The sequence below is a fragment of the Vigna unguiculata genome, chromosome 1, assembly GCF_037176805.1.
Source record: "Vigna unguiculata cultivar grain cowpea cultivar isolate G323 ecotype 2 chromosome 1, ASM3717680v1, whole genome shotgun sequence".
Taxonomy (NCBI): domain Eukaryota; kingdom Viridiplantae; phylum Streptophyta; class Magnoliopsida; order Fabales; family Fabaceae; genus Vigna; species Vigna unguiculata.
The window spans coordinates 28,213,283-28,232,896 of record NC_140792.1 but is presented as its reverse complement, the minus strand read 5'-3'; the positions used below and the strand labels follow the sequence as shown (position 1 = coordinate 28,232,896).

General features: G+C 32.9%; 1 protein-coding gene and 1 long non-coding RNA gene across 4 annotated transcripts; one reads left to right on the top strand and one right to left on the bottom strand.

The window, feature by feature from the left end:
* Positions 1 to 243: 243 nt before the first annotated feature.
* Positions 244 to 2,569, bottom strand: LOC114180759 (acyltransferase GLAUCE-like). Of its 3 annotated transcripts, none has more exons than XM_085670878.1 (3): positions 2,078 to 2,569; positions 1,523 to 1,955; positions 244 to 1,489 (listed from the first exon to the last, which is right to left on the bottom strand). In XM_085670878.1, the coding sequence occupies exons 1-3, from the start codon at positions 2,519 to 2,521 to the stop codon at positions 534 to 536; spliced, it is 1,833 nt and encodes a 610-aa protein (XP_085527004.1). In that variant the 5' UTR covers positions 2,522 to 2,569; the 3' UTR covers positions 244 to 533. The 3 variants fall into 3 exon arrangements, with proteins under 3 accessions (XP_085527004.1, XP_085527007.1, XP_027922855.2); XM_085670881.1 differs by having other exon boundaries at positions 1,589 to 1,955; XM_028067054.2 differs by having other exon boundaries at positions 244 to 1,955.
* Positions 2,570 to 6,013: 3,444 nt separating this feature from the next.
* LOC114180524 (uncharacterized) lies at positions 6,014 to 14,480 on the top strand. Its single transcript, XR_014983916.1, has 3 exons — positions 6,014 to 6,501; positions 13,395 to 13,549; positions 14,110 to 14,480. It is a non-coding gene; the product is annotated as an uncharacterized LOC114180524 (long non-coding RNA).
* Positions 14,481 to 19,614: the final 5,134 nt, after the last annotated feature.

Below are 19,614 nucleotides of genomic sequence, written 5' to 3'. Positions count from 1 at the left end.
TTTTTACGTTTAAGAACAAATAGTACATTACTGAAATCTTCTTAAAGTAGAAAAGGACTATCATCAATCGGTGTGAATAGAGAGAATTTGTTGTATACATAGGACGAGAACATCACAAATCCTAGAGATTTTAAAAAGCTGCTCCATATCACGGTTAAGATTTAATGTTATCACATATAATAAAGCAGTGTTTTTGCATTCTTTTTGTATTTAATTTCTAACAAATATTGATATCTGAAGCAATGAAGAAGAAAACCCTTTTATTTTGTATATTTAAAGTACATGGAATTAACATGGGACCCAAGTTGCAAGTGAAATTCGATCTATTCTTATGAAACAAAGAAATGATCGAACAAACACCATATCACCTGAAAATCACCACTTACAATTAAAGTATCCATATATTGGAATATTTCGGTCACCACTTATTACACCACACATATACATATATATATATATATATATATATATATATATATATATATATATATAAATAATTAAACATGTTGATGACCATATGAAGAAAACATGGATCAAACTGAATGCAAGAACGTGTGAAAGAGGTTCTCGAATTTTTCCAATTTCTTGGGAGGAAGAGCCACTATAAGGTTGATCCCATCATCACCACCTGCGACAAAGGGAGGAAACAACAGAATAATTTCCTTTCGTTGATGCACCACAGGGCAACAATATTTGGGCTTCCCCCACGGATACTCCACCTTTTCAAACCCTAATCTTTGCCACGAAGACACCAAAACATCCCCACGTGGAAACCCATCACACAGCTCTCCACGGTCTATAACAGACCTCGCATACTCATCATTCATTCTCTCTGCACCCTCCTTCACCATCTCCACTAACCTTGAAAACTCACCCTTCTCTAACTTCTCGTACTTCGCCGTGGCAAACGCCGTTAACACAGCATTTCCTACAAAGCCTTCCGGCAACGGAGGGTTCAATTTGGAGCGTATGTCCACGGGGAATAGTACGGTCGATGATCCCATTGGGTCATACGGTGCTGATAAGGCCTTGCACCGCCATATATGGGCGGTGATAGCGTTAAACCCGGTGTTGTTGTCATTGGTGCTTCCCTTTGCTTTCTCCTTAAGGCTCACAATGTCTTCGGGGGTTAGTTTGAAAACCCTAAAGTCCAATTTTTCTTTGGAATCATCAAAGACGTTGGACCCAGTACCCTTGGAAACATCAAAGACGTTGAACTTAGTACCTTTGGAAGCATCAAAGACATTGGACTCGGTACCTTTGGAAGCATCAAAGACGTTGGACTTAGTACCTTTGGAAGCATCAAAGACGTTGGACTCAGTACCTTTGGAAGTATCAAAGACGTTGGACTCAGTACCTTTGGAAGCATCAAAGACGTTGGACTCAGGACCTTTGGAAACATCAAAGACGTTGGACTTAGTACCTTTGGAAGCATCAAAGACGTTGGACTCAGTACCTTTGGAATCATCAAAGACGTTGGACCCAGTACCTTTGGAAATATAAAAAACGTTGGACTTAGTACCTTTGGAAGCATCAAAGACGTTGGACTTAGTACCTTTGCAAGCATCAAAGATATTGGACTCAGTACCTTTGGAAGCATCAAAGACGTTAGACTCAGGACCTTTGGAAACATCAAAGACGTTGGACTTAGGACCTTTGGAAACATCAAAGACGTTGGACTTAGGACCTCTGGAAGCATCAAAGACATTGGACTCAGTACCTGTGGATGCTATGAGTGAGTAATCGAGCTCGGCCAACTCGGGGTGCGCGAAGGTTACACGTGGCGGGGATCGTGCGGCCAGGAGGTGCCTGTCGTGGCAGGGCATCACAGGCATGGGCTTATTAGCAGCCAGTGCAGCAAGGTTGTCCAAGAAGGTTTTGAAGCTAAGTCCGTCAAAGGCTGCGTGGCTTGTTGTGAAGCCCATTGCGAAGCCACCACAGTCAAAGGATGTTAGCTGTAAAGTTAATGTAACGTAATGAATTCATTAATTACTTTTTTAACGTTGTACTCATGGTTGAAATGTAATGCTTAATGATGATGTGAAACGTAAATTTGCAAAAATGGAAACAATTTTACCTGCACAGCGCACAGTGGAAGATCCTTATCCTTACTCTTGTGAACCAATTTTGCAAAAGCTGGATTGGGATAAGCCAAGTCTCCAAGCTCACTTAACTTGTGCTTACTTGAAGCCACCACAAACGCAGCACCTTTTGCGTTGCAATCTATCTCTAATCTTTTGGTTTCAGCATTCTGTCTCAACCTTCCGGCTAAGAAGGAATAGTGAACAAGAACATCCTCCAGGGCCTTCTTCAACTTCTCAGCCACCTTTTGGAGTGAAAAAGCTTTGTTTGCTGCGAAGAAGTGAAGCGTCTCCACGTCAAAGTTTACTACCTTGTCGATGTTTGATAGGAACAAGCACTTATTCTCCGTTTGTTTGGATGGAAAAATGGTTGAAGTTTCGTGGATTGTCACCTTCAGATCTGAGAGAGGTGATGCAGATTTTTGGCCAGAGGTTCCCATGTTTGAAAAACTGAACCAAAGTGTGTAATTAATGTTGTTATGCAGTGAGTATGTGTGTTGTGGTTTTGGCCTTCACCTTATATATACACAAACACGTAGTGGGCATCATCTTTGCGGAAGCATGCAACGTGCACACCATGCACATCTACCATAACGCGCTTTTATGAGCATTGAACTCACCGCAGGTTCAGATTTTACACAATGTCAAGGGATAATTATGGCAGAAAATCAATAGATTCTGTGCATTTGGTAGTTGGTACCTAGAAAGGAGAAAGGTAGAAGCCGAAAAAATGGACAATTAGTTTCAAAGCAAATCAAATAGAATAACAATGAAAGTTATATATTAAATTGGGATAAAGTAAAATAAAATTAAATATATTTTTTAAATATTTATTTTAGAATATTATTACTACTGTTTATTTTTTTATTAATATTATATTATCATGATTATGAAAGTCTCATAATATTATGAGAAGACATTTTAGTGGAAAATCATTATTATATATGTTCTATTTGAAAAAATTGTCCATTTCTTTTATCCGGTGAACCATAATTATGAGTCTCATTCTTTTTTTTTTAGTATTTGCTTACACTTTTTCCCATTTTTAGTTACAAAGAAACTATATGAAGAAGTATGTGTTCATCAATAACTAAAATGACGGGATGATAAAAGTTCAGTTTATGTGTAAAAGATAAAGAGTCACTTTGATGAAAATTAAAATTATAGCATTTGAAATTAAATTTGCATATATATTAAATTTTCACTAAAGACATTCGTTTTAGGACTATAAATTTGATATAAACTCTCATATTTAATTTTTTTCCTAAAACTAAACAAAAATATATAAAATATTAATTATTTTTAACTAATTTAATTTTCTAAAAATATATGAAAACATTTTATTTGATCTCTGAACATACCTTATTCTTACATACTTTTATTAATCAAAAACCAAAGTTACGTAATTATATGTAAAATTATTTGTAAGAATTGATATTTTTAATTTATTTTTTCTTTTTTGGAATATTAATTAACGAAGTTTTATATTTTATATAATTCACGTTATATATCCACAACATAAGATAGTACGCGATAGCCTTGTAACTCAAACCATTATAGTGTAAACTATAATATTGTAGAGAAGTAAATATTTAATTAAAATTTTATTATACATGAATTATTTTTAAATTATTAAGTATTGCATATAAGATGACTATGTAGTCATACGTATATTTTAAATAATTTATTTTCTAAGATTGTTATATTAAAATGGTTTATAAACAATAAACAATATGTTTAGATAAAATATTTTAAAATTTATTTATTAAAATAATAATAAGACGGGTTTTCAAAGTTCATTTATTAGAATTTTTTAAAATAATATGACTCGCCGATCACATATTTTTATAATTACTTTTTAAGATCATTGTATTTAAATAATTTTAAAAGTAATAAATAATAAATATATAATGATGTGTGTAGTCATACATACACTACAAGAATCACTGCAATTAGCTGCCATAAAAAAACTTCCACCAGAAATGAGACACTATTTGCCTCCCATTTTCATCCATGAAAGGACTCTCTTAGTTTGCTAATGAACACAATAATATTCCTTCTCACAACTACAACACTTGCAAAGTTAACATCTTATGCATGTTCTTGTTTGAAGATTTTTGTCGTCGTTCATTAGTCCAACCTTCCCTATTAAAAAACTAGGAGTCACTTGGAAAAAAAAAATACTCGTGCTAAGCTAGGAGTGGCTTAGAAAAAATACTTTTGGCTCCTAAACAACCTTAGTTGGCCCCATTGAAGCCTTGTTTTCCCAAGCCCTTTTTGGCTCAACTAATTATTCTTTTGACAAGATAATATTGGCTTATACAAATGCAAATATTTGAGTGATCAATAGGTCACAATTTAGAGAGGTATTTAATGTGCTCCATGTAACATTAATTTCTCATTTCTTCTTCATGCAACTTCTTTTATAGGTGATAATACTTATCTCTTGGGCTACATGGCCTTATACTTCTTTGAGTGATAAAAGGACACATCGTACCAAGTAGATAAAGTTTATGAACATTTCAACTTTAATCCTAAGAGATATTTCAATGTGTCTTTGAATTTGGGCAAATCTCTTGATGATAAATGGTAAAGACATTATCCGCATCTTCAGACTTCATGTGTTCTCAACTTGAAGTCTTAGTTTGTACTTATCATTTGTTTGATGTCCAATTAACTTATAATTGTAAAAGACAAATAGAATATTATTACTATTATTTATTTTATTATTACTATATTATTATTATTATTATTATGACAGTCTCATAATATTATGATAAAGAGAAATGTTAATGAATATATAATTAATGTACTTCGTAAAATGTGCCTTATATACTACACTTCATGAGCCTTACCGGATTGGACTTTGGTCCAAGTCACTTAGTTACCTAATGATTAGATTAGTGTAATTAACCTTCAGCTTAACTATTTTGAGTGATAGTGATCTCGACTTGGTATAGGGATGTGGGTTAAGAACATGTCGTCATAGAGGACCAACATGTATTGGGTCAGGCTTTGAACTCTGCCAACTCCATAATGATATCCTGACCTTCTACAACATACTAGCCCCTCGGTCTTAACGTGTTATATATTGAATACTTGATAGGGAGGTCAAAGATACTCAAATGTCAACATTTAAAGCTTTTGCAAAGAAAATTTGTATTTCTTTGGCCGTATGGCCCTTTAGGTATCCCTAGCCTCAAGGAGCTTAAGCGATGAAGAGATTTAATGTGTCTGTGAAGATGAAAGGTCTTGATTAATAGGACAAAAGGAGGTGGTTCACTACAAAAAAAAATTACATTTAACGGGGGTTATTTAGTGAAGGTTAATATAACTTAGTAATGGATTAACTTAATTGAGGTTTTTATAATCTCCGTTAAATTCCAAATGTTTAGTGTTAAACCTCTATAAAATAGTGTAGGTTTTCAAAACCTCCGTTAAATTACAAAGGTTTAACTTTAAACCTCTACAAAATAGTATAGGTTTTAAAACCTCCCTTAAATTACAAAGGTTTAATGTTAAACCTCTAAAAAGTAGTATAGGTTTTTAAAATCTTTGCTAAATTACAAAGATTTAGTTTTAAACCTCAAGAAAATATTCTAGGTTTCTTTCAAACTCCCACTACAAAAAAAAAATAAAAAATTATCTACAGATAATTACATACGGATTATAATCCATATATAAATTAAACTTTACATACTGATTTTACATACAGATTTGTACTTATAGGTAAACTCGCATTACATACGAATCTTTTTCGTATATAATAATAAACTAATAATTATCGACCTTTCTATATGTAAAATTCGTATGTAAACGAAAAGACGTATGAAAGATTTTAAAATAAATAAAATGTTAAAATATTGAATTTTAATGTTGTGTTATTCTCTATTTTGTTTTTTATTTTTATTCCACCTAATTGTTAAAAACATTCCACCTAATTTTTCTTCTCTTAACCTCAACGCGAAATCAAAAATTTCACCCAAATCGCAGCTCACCCTACTCTTTGCACCTCATCACACTTCACGACATAATCGTTAATCACCTAGCAGTCATGGAGACGCCTAGAATGCCAGCGACGAGAATGGCGAGGCTGTGGAGGAAGGAGAGGAATCAGATGGTTTGAGACGCGTCCTGCTCGTCGAGGAATGGATCCTCAAGCACGCAAAAAGCATCGTGGAGGCAATCGGCAACAACATCGAGCATGAGAGCAGACACGAGGATGGAGCCGATGTTGGTAAGGAACAAGACAAAGACGATGAGCCTAGAGAGGATAGCTAGGGTTTCAAAATCTAGAGAGGAACAATCTAAAGGTCGTGGCTGCACAGGATCTTGTGGCGATGACGAAGTTGCACCGTAGAATCAAGAGCGAGTAGAGGTCGTTGTTTGTCAAGAGTCATCCACGCTTGTATATGACACCGTGAGTACTTCTCAAAACTCGTAAATGTGTTTTCCTTTTCTGTGAGACCACTACATGGAACTATTTATAAGAGGTGGATTGATTTCTGATTCTAGATTGCATTGGATAGTTTATTTCTTTTGATAGAGCATAGTAGCATTATTTGATCATGTAACAAACCCTGTTTAGCTGCAATAGGTGTAGAATTTATCAAATTGCTCACTTACACCTTTCACTTTGGTGACATACTCACCAATCTTTAAGTATGATAAACCTGTTAGTGAGGTCCACTGGTTTCATGAATAACACACTGCCAATTGATTCAGTACACTACAAGAAAAACTTGATTTACCTACAGCCAAAATTCGTATGTAACTAACAAAATCCGTAGGTAAGAGAGTATTACCTACGAATTACATACGGACAAAAATCCGTATGTAAATATGTCGTAGCTAAATTTACATACGGATTTATCCGTAGGTAATTACATACGGATAGATCCATACGTAATTACATATGGATCTATCCGTACGTAATTACCTACGGAAGAATCCGTAAGTAATTACCTACGGAAGAATCCGTATGTAATTACCTGACTACTACTAAATTGCATAGCTTTCGACTTGTATTAGTTTTAATGAAACTGTTTTATAGAACACCTGTACAAACCTGGACATAATAGTTCATCACAAAAATTCAAAACATAACTACATAGCAGAGAATTTATATAACATCAAAGTTGTTAAATACAATATTCGTACCTAGGTTTTAACAAACAAAGTCAAAGATCCAAAGACAATAAAATACAAAAATCTGAATACAAAACATGCAATGATAATATATAATACAAAAAGAAAGTCTATTAATAATCACGATAAGGACGAGGTGAAGTAGGGGCTTCTTCATGATCTTGTTCCACTTGTTGATGCTGCACTTGATTCTCTTGTTCAGCCTGATTCCCTTACTCAGTATTTGGCTGCTAGAAAATAGTTTGTGCAACCGCTGCTGCTGGAGGTGGCAAATACTGGATGATCGCACCAATAAAATTTTGTATCGTATCAAATTGGGTTTGAAATTGGGAACTCATTTGACGAATGCGCTCTTCACTAGTTGCTAGTTGCGTTTGAAGTTGAATAATCTGTTCTGGATTTACTTGTTGACTAGAAGATGCTTGTGTCTGTTGTATGTAACTATCAACACAATCATCATTAGAATCAACATGTCCAACCCCATACACTCGTCCCTTGTACCTTCCACCTGCCGCCTCTAACCAACATTTGTTCCTTAGTCTCTCCTCCTCAGCAGGGTCCATGGGTGTGGATTGTGAGACACCAACATGCAGTCTCAGATAATGCTTGAGAAAATCTATTTTGAAATTCTTCCTGTTCAAATAAGAAATGCTTGTATTAAAATAGTAAATAATTTAGGTGTCAAACTGTAAAAAACATGGTAGAAACTAATATGTGTCCGCCTAGATCTCTCATCGACAAAATCCCCTATAGCCTTTCGTATGTGCGTTTGTTCAAAGATTTCATCAACATGGACTGCACGACCAAGCTCCTCTGTCTGAAACAAAAAAGTTTATAAATGAAACAATTCTTATTACGTCATACATGAATAGGACATATATAAAGATGTCATACCAAACGAATAGCATGGTCATGCACGCTGATAGATCCCCCCGTGTGCAAACTCCCACCTTTCTCAGATAATCGATTTTTCTTAGCTGTATCACATTTCTCTCGATACATAGGCATGTTACATTTCTCCAACAAACTGTTCCAAATAGAATCTCCAATCCAATTAGGCCTCTTACCTTCTCTTCGAGCCTCTATAAACATCTCTGAAAGTCTATGAGATGCTTTGGAGTGAAAAATTTTTAGAATTCTATCCTCGTCCTCAACCCTCCATGACACCTTTCTCTAAGATTGCAATGAATATAGGTTAAAATTCTATAATAATAAAGTAGAATAGAAATATCAATATGATAAATGAGTATTGAAATTCAAGAGTTTTATACAAGTTTGAAGAAATATTGAAAAGTGTAAGAAGAAAAATGGAGCTTCAGCTATAAATGATGAGACAAATAAAATCAAGACGTTGCATCTGTGAAATGAATGACATCTTTATGAATGTAAGATCTATTTCAAATGGAGCAAAGTGCATGGAAAATGGAACATGGATGACAAGTACACAAGAAAGGATTTTCACTATCAATCGCATATCACTATTTATTTTTCAAAAATAGGAGACTCAAATTTTAAGTATGAGCTTGTGATTAGATAAGCATTTTCAAAACTGATTGATAAAACATATCAATACATTAATTGTCCTAGAATAACTATATTGGTACCTTAAAACGTTGGAAGTAAAGACCTCTCTCACTTTTAGGGATTGTTCCCCATGTTAGCCATGGCTGATCAAATTGCTGCTTAATAGTGGTTGTGATGGCTTTTGATGCAACTTTTGATGGATAAAACCTAAACCAAATACAATTCAAACATTATAATACAATAAATTGATATACCAACATTAAATTATATACAAAAGTTTATAATATTGATACCCTCCACCAACAGGTCGAATCATAGGACGATTATTGGACTCCTCTTCCACATTAATATCATTAACTGCATCCATATCATTAACTATTGAACTTGAATGTGTCCCTAGGATATGTGTAGAAGATGATGGTGCAACGTTTGTGGTAGGAGTTGATGGATTAGAAGCAACACGGGGGGAAGAGGATGATGTGCATTGATCAGCTTGTAATAATACATTGGATGGTCCAACATGGGTTGCTTGTCCACTTGATCCAACAATAGGAGGTGGTGTAGGTGTCAACCCATCAACATCCAATGCAGGTGGGGTAGATCTAGCAGTGGAGGTTGAAGTAGGTGTAGTTGGCTGAGTGGATGGAGGATTTATATTGTTTATACGAGATAATAACTTCACCACGTAAGTTTTTTTCCCCTTCCCCTTATTGGCATGACTTGATGAGGGAAGAGGACGGTCAGAACCACCTGATGGCATCTACATGAATAAAATACTTGAATATTTTAGTACCTCCATCATAAGAGTGATGGTTGAAGAAGAAATATCAACACGAAATGCTCTAATGAATTCAACAAGTCTACTTTATCCTAACAACACTAATTATGCAATAAGGATGCAAAATAGATGGTAAAACCTAAAATCTTGCATGAAAACTAAATTGGACAGATTCTACTACAGTAGGAACTTGTTAATAAAATGACAAGAAATTGGCAGCAATAGATTTCATGACACACAATTCATTTGACAATAACTATTTCACATATTTGATTGAGAAGAAGGGTCTTTTTCACTCAAATAAAGTGCTATTCAGTGGAGAATATTGCCAACAGTACCTATACAATTGCAATGTAAGTTTTTACCCTTTAGAAATGCAAGGAATAAACAAAATTAAATATCACAGCAAAATAGACACTAAATTTACATTAAAAATAATAATAATAATCTAATAATCACAATAAAATAGATTTTACATTTTCCTTAATATAGAGGAACCTTAAAAGTCTTTAACAAATAACCAACATCATACCTCAGCAGCAATAGCTTGAGAGACAATGTACTTTGACTCTGTCCTGAATTTCCTCCACAAAGACTTGAACTGGACAAGTGTATCAATGTACTCTATCAATGACAATTTCACACATAACTACTTAAAGCCCAGGATAAAAAAATGCTATGAAAATGACAACAACTACTTCAATAATTTGATTCAGAATAATGGTCTTCTTCACGGATCATGTGCTATTTAGTGGAAGGAATTAAGTAAAATGATTCTTTAATCCAATCATGCATTCTTAATTTATTTCATAGATATAGCATTCAACAAGTCTACTTTCTCTTACCAAAACTCAATTATTCAATAAGGATGCAAAAAGAATTATTATATTCTCTACCACATACCTAAAATCACTACCACAAGAGAAAAGTAGTGAACGAGAAAGGCATCGTAAAAGCCTTTGATATTGATTTTTTGTACTAAGCATTCTCAAACTCATAGAGAAAGGGAGTTCATCATCTCCCAAAACAGGCTTGCTTTTGTACTAAACAATACTATGTTGTAATGAATTCAACGGTTAAGATGCAAAATAGATGCTGAAACCTAAATTTTGCTTGAAAACTAAAGTTAGACAGATTTTACTATAGCATGAACTTGTTAATATTGATAATGACAAGAAATTGGAAACAATAGATTTGGTGACAATACATGTATAGAGTTGTAGATGTGTTAAGTTAAGCAATAACTAAAGAAGTAAAAAACACAACATGTATAAAGTTGTGCAACATGTCTAAATCTTTGCAAAAAATGAATCCAAAATACATGAACATGTCTACATCTATTCAGAGCTAGAGTTCTCAAGTTCATCTCCATGGTCATCTTCACTTTCTCCCTCTTCATCCCATTCTTCCCATTCATTTGTCTCTTCATCCATATGACCTTCAAATGATGATACATTAATGGGGTCCACTTCTTCAAGACCAGCTTGTATATCTTGCAATCTTATAACTTCTTCAACTTCAATGATTTCATTAACATGTGACATTTCCTCCACTTGGTATGGCACTTCGACTTCTACATCATTCAAAATTTAATACAAATGGATAGAGTTCCGACAACAGTACGTCTGAAAATATATTGTCAAATACTTACGTCTATTTCTCTGATATTTTTTTCTCTCCTCTTTTAGGGGAGTGGGTGTTCTCCAATATTATTTATAGAATTTGGTACAAGTTGTTGGTTATTGAGTAATCTGGCCCAATACAACACAGAACTCTAGTAGCACTTTTTCTCCTAAACTCTCTATTCAAACTTTATTTTCATCTCTCGTAATTCACACCCATACAATGTGCTCTATATTACACAACTTTTCTCTTTCTTCTTGAACACCTGCATTATCTTATTTATGTGCAAAACTTGCAATTATTCTTCTTTTGAGGTTTGCGTTATTTATTATATGAGCAAAGTTTGCAATTCTCAAATAGTTTAAAAGCTTATAATATTAATTTATTCATAATATTAATCAAGGTACCAGAGATATATGCAGTACAGTTGAAAACAAATATAGAGACAATGGTGAAGTTCATGTACCTTGTTTCTCTACCACTTTATACATTTGAGCTTAAACTTATGAAACTCATCATAATATATTGAATAACAATGTTTTCTTCTAGTACTAGGTGTGTGTTGAGCAACTTGACAGTGATTAATGTGTGTGAGAGAGAAGAAAACATAAATTCTTCACTATCTCATAATAAGAGTATAGAGAAACAAGAACCCAGTTGTAGTCACCTTCGGTTAAGAGCAAAGTAAGATGATAAACTTGGAATTCTCTTATCCCTCTAACAAATCCTTAAAATGCTTTAAGAAATCACTCCTATGTAACTTGGTACTGCACGTTTCTTGGCGAATACTCAACAATGATTAGTCATTGTCAAAATTGTAAAAACATTAAAAAATCAAATTTACATTTATCCCTCAAGGAAGGAAGCTAGAGAATACAAATAAGCACATTAAAGGCACACAATTTGGCATTAATCAAGTAGGAAGAGTTACTTAATTAAGAAAATGCAGCAAACATTTAGGGAGAAAAGGGGAAATGATGTCCCAAACCTTGTGAATTGCTCTTGTCTCAAGCCATTGAGCAATGGAGAATAAGATGATGATGACACCAGCCTCCCAAAAATCTTGTAAAGTAGCAGTACTACACACTGCAAGATATAAAAATGAAACATAAGAAACAGGACATGTTTACTAACAAGTGATGTTATTTTCTTCGGAAAGTAAACTACTATAGTAAAGCCTATTTTTGAGTGAGGAATCAATAAATTAGAATTCAAACCAAAGTACCTGCCAATAAAACCAGAATGTTGATATTAAGAGTCAGAGCCTTAATGGATGCAATGGCCCTAAATAGAACCTTAGGGAAGCCAATGACAACAGAAACAACTGCCAACAATTCCAAAGGGTGATATATATATATATATATATATTTCAAGAAAGAAAGTGCTAGAAACAACCCACACACCATTGTAGTTAAATCTGGCCATTTCTGTTCATTATCAGTTTCTCCCTACAGTCTCAAACTAGCTTCAAGCCTTGCAGCATTTAGTGCATCAGCTGATGCAATCAAACAACAAAGATAAACGAATTCTCGGGTTTATTACTGGAAAATAAAGTAATGACTTTCTATAAGATTTTTTCCCTCATTTCAGATATTTAGGAACAGAAAATAGACTAAAAGAGGCATCATCCATTCAAAATTTAACACAAATGAAACCAATACTGATATAAGTAGATAGAAGACACAAACTCCCGGTGATCATTCAGACTGCCAATCCTTAGACTTACCTAAAGATGTTAGTGACAGAAAGGATATTGTGCAAGAACGAAAAGATATTTCTTCTTCTCCTAAAACAGAAGCTAGTGAGGTATGTGGTAGGATGGAATATGGTTTCTTGGTACTGAAAGGTAGTATGAAACTCTGTTGCTGATATCATGCCTAATTTCAATTTTCAGGTGGTTGTTTCAATTCCTTGTGTTCTTGTGACCCCAAAGAGAAAATTAGCTGGTTATTTGGCAGTGATGAAAAATGTTTTACATTTCTCTACTCAATTTTTGGTAGAGGGTACTGATGGGTCATCTATTTTTAAAAACTTATACTAGTTACTCTATTATAGGTAATCTAACTAAGCTAAACTAGATTGATAGATGCGTGAGTCTAAATTAAAAAAAAGAAGTGACTAGAGCCACAATATTGACATATTTAGATACTAATAAGAGAAAAGGCCCTTGTAGTGCTGCTGATTCAAGATTCTCAACATAACTAACAGTTCTTGTTGATTGCTTTTGAATATTTGTGAAGGGAAATATGACCAGTCATTCAATCGACAGCATAGGTTCACAACTCAAATGAAAAATCTTTATGCTACAAACAATGGAACCACATCTGCTTTGGAATCCGATGGTATTCAAACCAAGATGGTATCTAAACACTCGAACTCTCGAGTAAAGGAGAAGGTAACTACATCTTAGATTTTTTTGTTACTCTCAAATCATGAATCTATGTAGATAGATTGATCATTTGGTGGATTGCATTTATAATACTTGTCTATGCATTAAAAAAAATAAAGCATATGAGACAAATACATCTTCCCTTTCACAAGATATATCAATTGAAGATTCACTAGCTCATGTTCTAGGAAGTAAAGAACATTGTGGTCATGTCCGAGGAATGGGATTGGGACCTTGCCCTTCTCGTGTGTTTGGATATACTAGGAATTTTCATTTTGGGACATCCTCATCGTGTCCTTCTTATTCAGAATTGCAAAATCAGGTTATTGATTTGGATTATCATGTGTAGCAATATGATGTTGTTTGCTTTGGATTGTCATGCCAAGGTTGTAAATTTTGTTGTGTTGAATATTATTGGACACTATTAATGTTGTTGGTGTGTTGCTTTGGATTGTTTTCTATAAGTAGGAGTAAGAAATGTAGTATATTTTTTGTTGATAGATTGAGTGTTTTATAATGTTTATGTGTTTTTTACGATTTTAATAATAGATTGTGTTCTAATATAGGTCACTGCATTAAAGTCACAATTAGATGAACAAAATAAACGAAATGAAGAACGTGACAAAAGACTTGATGCAATCATGAACTTCTTTTCTCAAAATTATCAAGGTCAATTGCCTCCTGAGTTGACTATGTTCAATCCTGCACCGATAATGTTTAAGACTGCATAACTTCTTTTATTTTTTAGAGTTTACATTTGTAATTATGATTCACATTTATATTGTAGGTTTTTGATCAAGGAAGTGTGCCAACTAATACAACAAGTTCTAGACATGAGGAAAATCATATGTGATAGTTGAAGAATATAATATAATGTGGAAGTTAATTGAATCATTTTATGTTTTGAGAACCAATGCAGTACTTCATGATAGTTTTTGTTGACTAATATTGTACTTGAATTTGAATTTGAATTTGAATTCGTATATTTGTTATACTTTGATCTACATTTAGTCATCTATAAATAATTTGTCAATTTGATGAGTTAATATCTATTTATGTATAATTTCATTAAATATAGATTAAAAAAATAGAATAAAGGTAAATAATTGTGATTGAAAAAATATATATGAATACATAAATGATAAATGAGTAAAAAAATATAATAATAATAATTTAAAAATCTATGGTACTTTACGGAGGTTTTGAAACCTATAGTATTTTACGGAGGTTTTGAAGCTCAGGGTATTTTAGGGAGTTTTGAAACCCATGGTATTTTATGGGAGTTCTAAAACCTATGTTATTTTATGGAGGTTCTAAAACCCATAGTATTTTATGGAGGTTTCAAAATCTACAATATTTTACGGAGGTTTCAAAATTCATGGTAATTAACCGGGGGTTTTAAACCTACAAAACTTAATTGAGGTTTTAAAACCTATGTTAAATACAAGAGGATAAAAAACCTCCGTTATTGATTGGTGCTTCCTAGGATTCGTAAAAACCCTGGCTAACACATTCTCTAGGGATGGTTTAGCAGGGGAAATCGAAACCCCGGGTAAAGAACTTAGTAGAGGTTTTAACCCCAGGTAATGTAAAAATAAACCTCCATTAAAAATATTTTTTCTTGTAATGGTTGTCAGGTTTTCCTGGAATCAAGGTAGCTTTTGGGAGTGGATGATTTATAATGATCGGGCTTTTTGTCAATGATAGCTTTCTAGGCTATATGGCCCAAAATGCTTCCAAAGTGGGTGTTGAGGAGGACATCTTCGTCAGACTGAGGAAACAGATGGTTGATGCCACTCAAAAGAGGGGCAGACTAGTGTACCGAATCTGACTCATCTCGTTGTGGATACCCATTGTCTTAAAAGTGTCGCGAAGAGAATTTCCCCATCTAAGTAGAAGGCGAAGGGCAAAGACAAGAAGACTCGAGTTTCTTGCTAAGGGTGGCACATCATACTCTTGCTTTGTTGCCTCAAAGATCGAGAATCTTGAGGCCTAGATGTCTGCATGAGGAAAGGTGTAGACATTAATCTGAGTGAGCATGAGTTGGAGCTTGTGGAGGCGACAAAGTTGGGTACTTCTATAAAGGCTTTGTTGGAGTTTCAAGCATAATCAGGTTATGGGTTGGAGGGTAGCTAATTTGTTACAGAAAGAGCTGACTGATGAGGCTAAGAAGAAGGTTGCAAAAGAGTTTGTTGTCTTCAAGAAAAATGTGGATGACGACTAGGTTGCGTGGACTATTACTTTTAATTAAATGTATAAATTTAATATTAACTCTTTTATATTTAATTTTTTTCATAAAACTAAATAAAAATATATAAAATATTAAATTATTTTTAACTAATTAGTTTTTCTAAAAATATTGTGAAAACATTTTATTTGATCTTATAAGAATGGACCTTATTGTTATATATTTTTATTAATGAAAAACCAGAGTACGTAATTATATGTAAAACTATTTGTAAGAATTGATATTTTTAATTTTTTTATATTTTTTGGTATATTAATGAAGTTTTATATTTTATATAATTCATGTTAATATATCTACAATATAAGATAGTAGGAGAGACTTGTAACTCAAACCACTATGGTGTGTAAACTATAATATTGTATAGAAGTAAATATTTAATTTAAATTTTAGATACATGAATTATTTTTAAATTATTAAGTATTGTATATAAGATGACTATGTAGTCATACATATATTTTAAATAATTTATTTTCTAAGTTTGTTATATTTATATGGTTTCTAAATACTAAACAATATATTTAGATAAAATATTTTAAAATTTATTTATTAAAATAACAATATACGATGTTTTAAAGTTCATTTATTAGAATTATTCTTAAATAATAAGATACAAAATATAAGATGAAACGTCCAATCACATATTTTTATAATTATTTTTAAGATCATTGTATTTAAATAATTTTAAAAATATTAAATAATAAATATATAATGATGTGTGTAATCATATTATATTTAAACAACTTATTAATATATAAAGGTAGTGTAAATCACATAAATTATAATTACACTTAAAGTGTCGGTCAAAAAACTATTTAGAAGGTATTATTAGAGCATATGATTAAATATATTAATCGATTGACATATATGATTTCAACTTGTTAAAATACTAGAACCTTGATTAGAAAATGTTTTCACATTTTGTTTACCTATTGAAACGTGAATGGATAGATTGAAATCACTAAAAGAGCTATTTCAAATGATTTCAAACGATTAAAATGCAACTAATAATTAACTAGTAAAAATGACTGTATGAGACAAATCACATTTTGATTAATTAGTAAAAACCTTTTTCAACTGCTTGATTATACTATAATTTTTTTATTCTCAGATATTTTGATTTAAATATATATAAACTCCTGAGACAGATAGTTTTTTCAATTAATAATATTTGATACTCTAAAATGTTCTATAAGAATATTTTAATTGATTGATTCTATACTTTCACTTTGTTTAATTTAAGGATTGATTTATGGTCAATATTTTAGTCTTTTAAAATTAGTTTTTAATAAATTGAAAAGTTTTTAGCTTCTAGGATATATACTATGAACATTTTAATAGACTAAAATAATTATCAATCAATTGATTTTACTAAATAAGTGAAATTAACTTATTGGTTGTTACTTTAAATCAGTTGAATGTATTAGAGAATATATTTATATAATATTCTTTCAGCTCACATGGAAAGATAACTTTTCAAAAATTCATTTTAAAAACATATGCGAGCTGAAATGAGAGTTGTATTACGTAAATAAAAAAGAATCAAACAGTTCTTGAGAAGATTTTGGACAAATTAATGTAGATTTGCTTTCGGCAAAGGATTTGTATAGGTCTAGGGAATCAATTTTCAAGTTGTATTGTAATACTCCAAGTGAATATTACTAGATAAAGTAACTATCATATAATTTTTTAGGAATTAAAATAATATATAAAGTTTCAAAGCGCGGAAAAATTTAAAACTTATATAAGTTCAAATATACTAAATCCTCCTTGTTACAAATCTATAATAATGAAAAATATCATAAGACTTATTACAAAATATTTGGAAATAAAACATAAAGTAATCTTCCACAATCTACTCCCACTTTGTCTCTAGATATTAATGTCCTCACCTAGATTCACATCTACTCTTGTGTGACAAGTCACACGATCATCGTCAAATACAAACAAAAAGAGTGAGTTGAGAAAGGAAAATAACACAATAAATAAATAATAAGAATTAACCCTCACCCAATCTATCTTAGCCAATTTTAGTTCATCGACTCCTTTATAACGTTTCACCCCAATCTCATAACCTATATGAGAAAGATCCATCCACAACTTTGGTCCTTAGGAATTATCATGCTTCCACGAACCTACCCGCTCGTGGTCCAACTCTACGGACCTCCCCGCCCGTAGTCCAACTCTACGAATCTGCCCACTCGTAGTCCAACATGCGTGAACACCTACTATGAACCTTCCCGCTCATAATAGCCTCAAGTGTGAGCACGGAACATACGAACCTCCTTCGCCAAGCGCCCCACTAGTAAATCAGTTTTCTATTGGTTTAGGCACAACAACATGTTTCCTAGCACACCCAAGCATATCAATCATACAACCAAAATACCAAAATCATATTATTACAATTCACATGCCACATAATCCATCATCACAATTCCTTATGACCAATGAAACATAAGCACTCAAGCATTCCAACTTAAAAATAATGAATCACTTGAAAATAGTTAAGCATATATAGAAATAAGTGATCTTAAGTCCAACAGTACCATCAGGCTTACAATCTCACCATCACAAAATCAATACTACTTTTGCATCCATATACATCATACATCATTTCACAATTCATAAAACCCTATAACAACCAACACATACATAAATATCTTAACAATTATTTTATTTATTTAGTACCTCATATATAAGTGAAATGCCTTCAATTTGTCACTTCTAGACTATTAAGACATAAAATCAGTTTATTAGTATCAACAATACTCATTCTACTCTTTTCCAACCTATGACTCAAACAAATACAAGTTCCATATTAAATATATAACTTTAACTCATGCATCAATACCACTAATTGAATGCCTATACATCATACAACCAGGTAAATACTCGAATCAAAACCATATTCAATAACCCCTAATTTCATTTTCCCACTAAGCCAACCTAAATCAGAGTGTTGGCCACCCTTCATCGCCTGATGGCTCATAGCCACCACTAGGCGGTGCATCAAGATTCTGGAATTTCTAGTTTCCCTGCACCTGCTGAATATTGTAATATGCCCAACCCTTAATTAAGGTTCCAATTGCAATTCAATCACAATAATCACACATCTAGCATGCATTCAAATTTCCATCCATTCAACCCAATCTTACAACAATCAATTTCCAACTTCTGCACATTATAATTCACAATCAAACCCAAACCTATATTGATCCCTTATTTGCACACAAACCCTAATTCATCAATTTACCATCAAAAGCATATATTATCATCTGATTATACCAAGAAACATATTATCAAGTTCACATAAGTGCAAAACACCCAACATATCACGAAAACACCAAAAACATATAAAACTATGTTATTTAATGCATATCGCCTAGTGGTTCTTCACTGCCACCAAACGGATCATCATAGAACCCAGAAAACCATGAAGTAATGGTTGTGTCACTTGTCGGGCTTTCTTAGCTACCAGGCGGTTTTTGGGTAGAAACCTATATTTTACGAAAAATAGTGTCAATTGAATGGGAATCAAACACTTAGACCATGAAAATCATGCAAAACAGTTCGATCAACATTAAAACAAGTACGGATAACTCCCCTTACTTGGTTTCCTTGCTCCAACGCAATTCCTAATGGATTCTTCCTTGTTCCCAAAGGCTCCACGCCTTGCCTCCACTCCAACTCCCTCTCAACACTCAACTTTTCTCTCTGGATCACGGTTTTTCTTAGTTCTCCCTTACTCTCCTTGTTGCCACACTTAAGGACTCTCTATTTTCTCACCCCCTCTCATAATTTCCAGCCCAAAAATAAATAAGAAGTT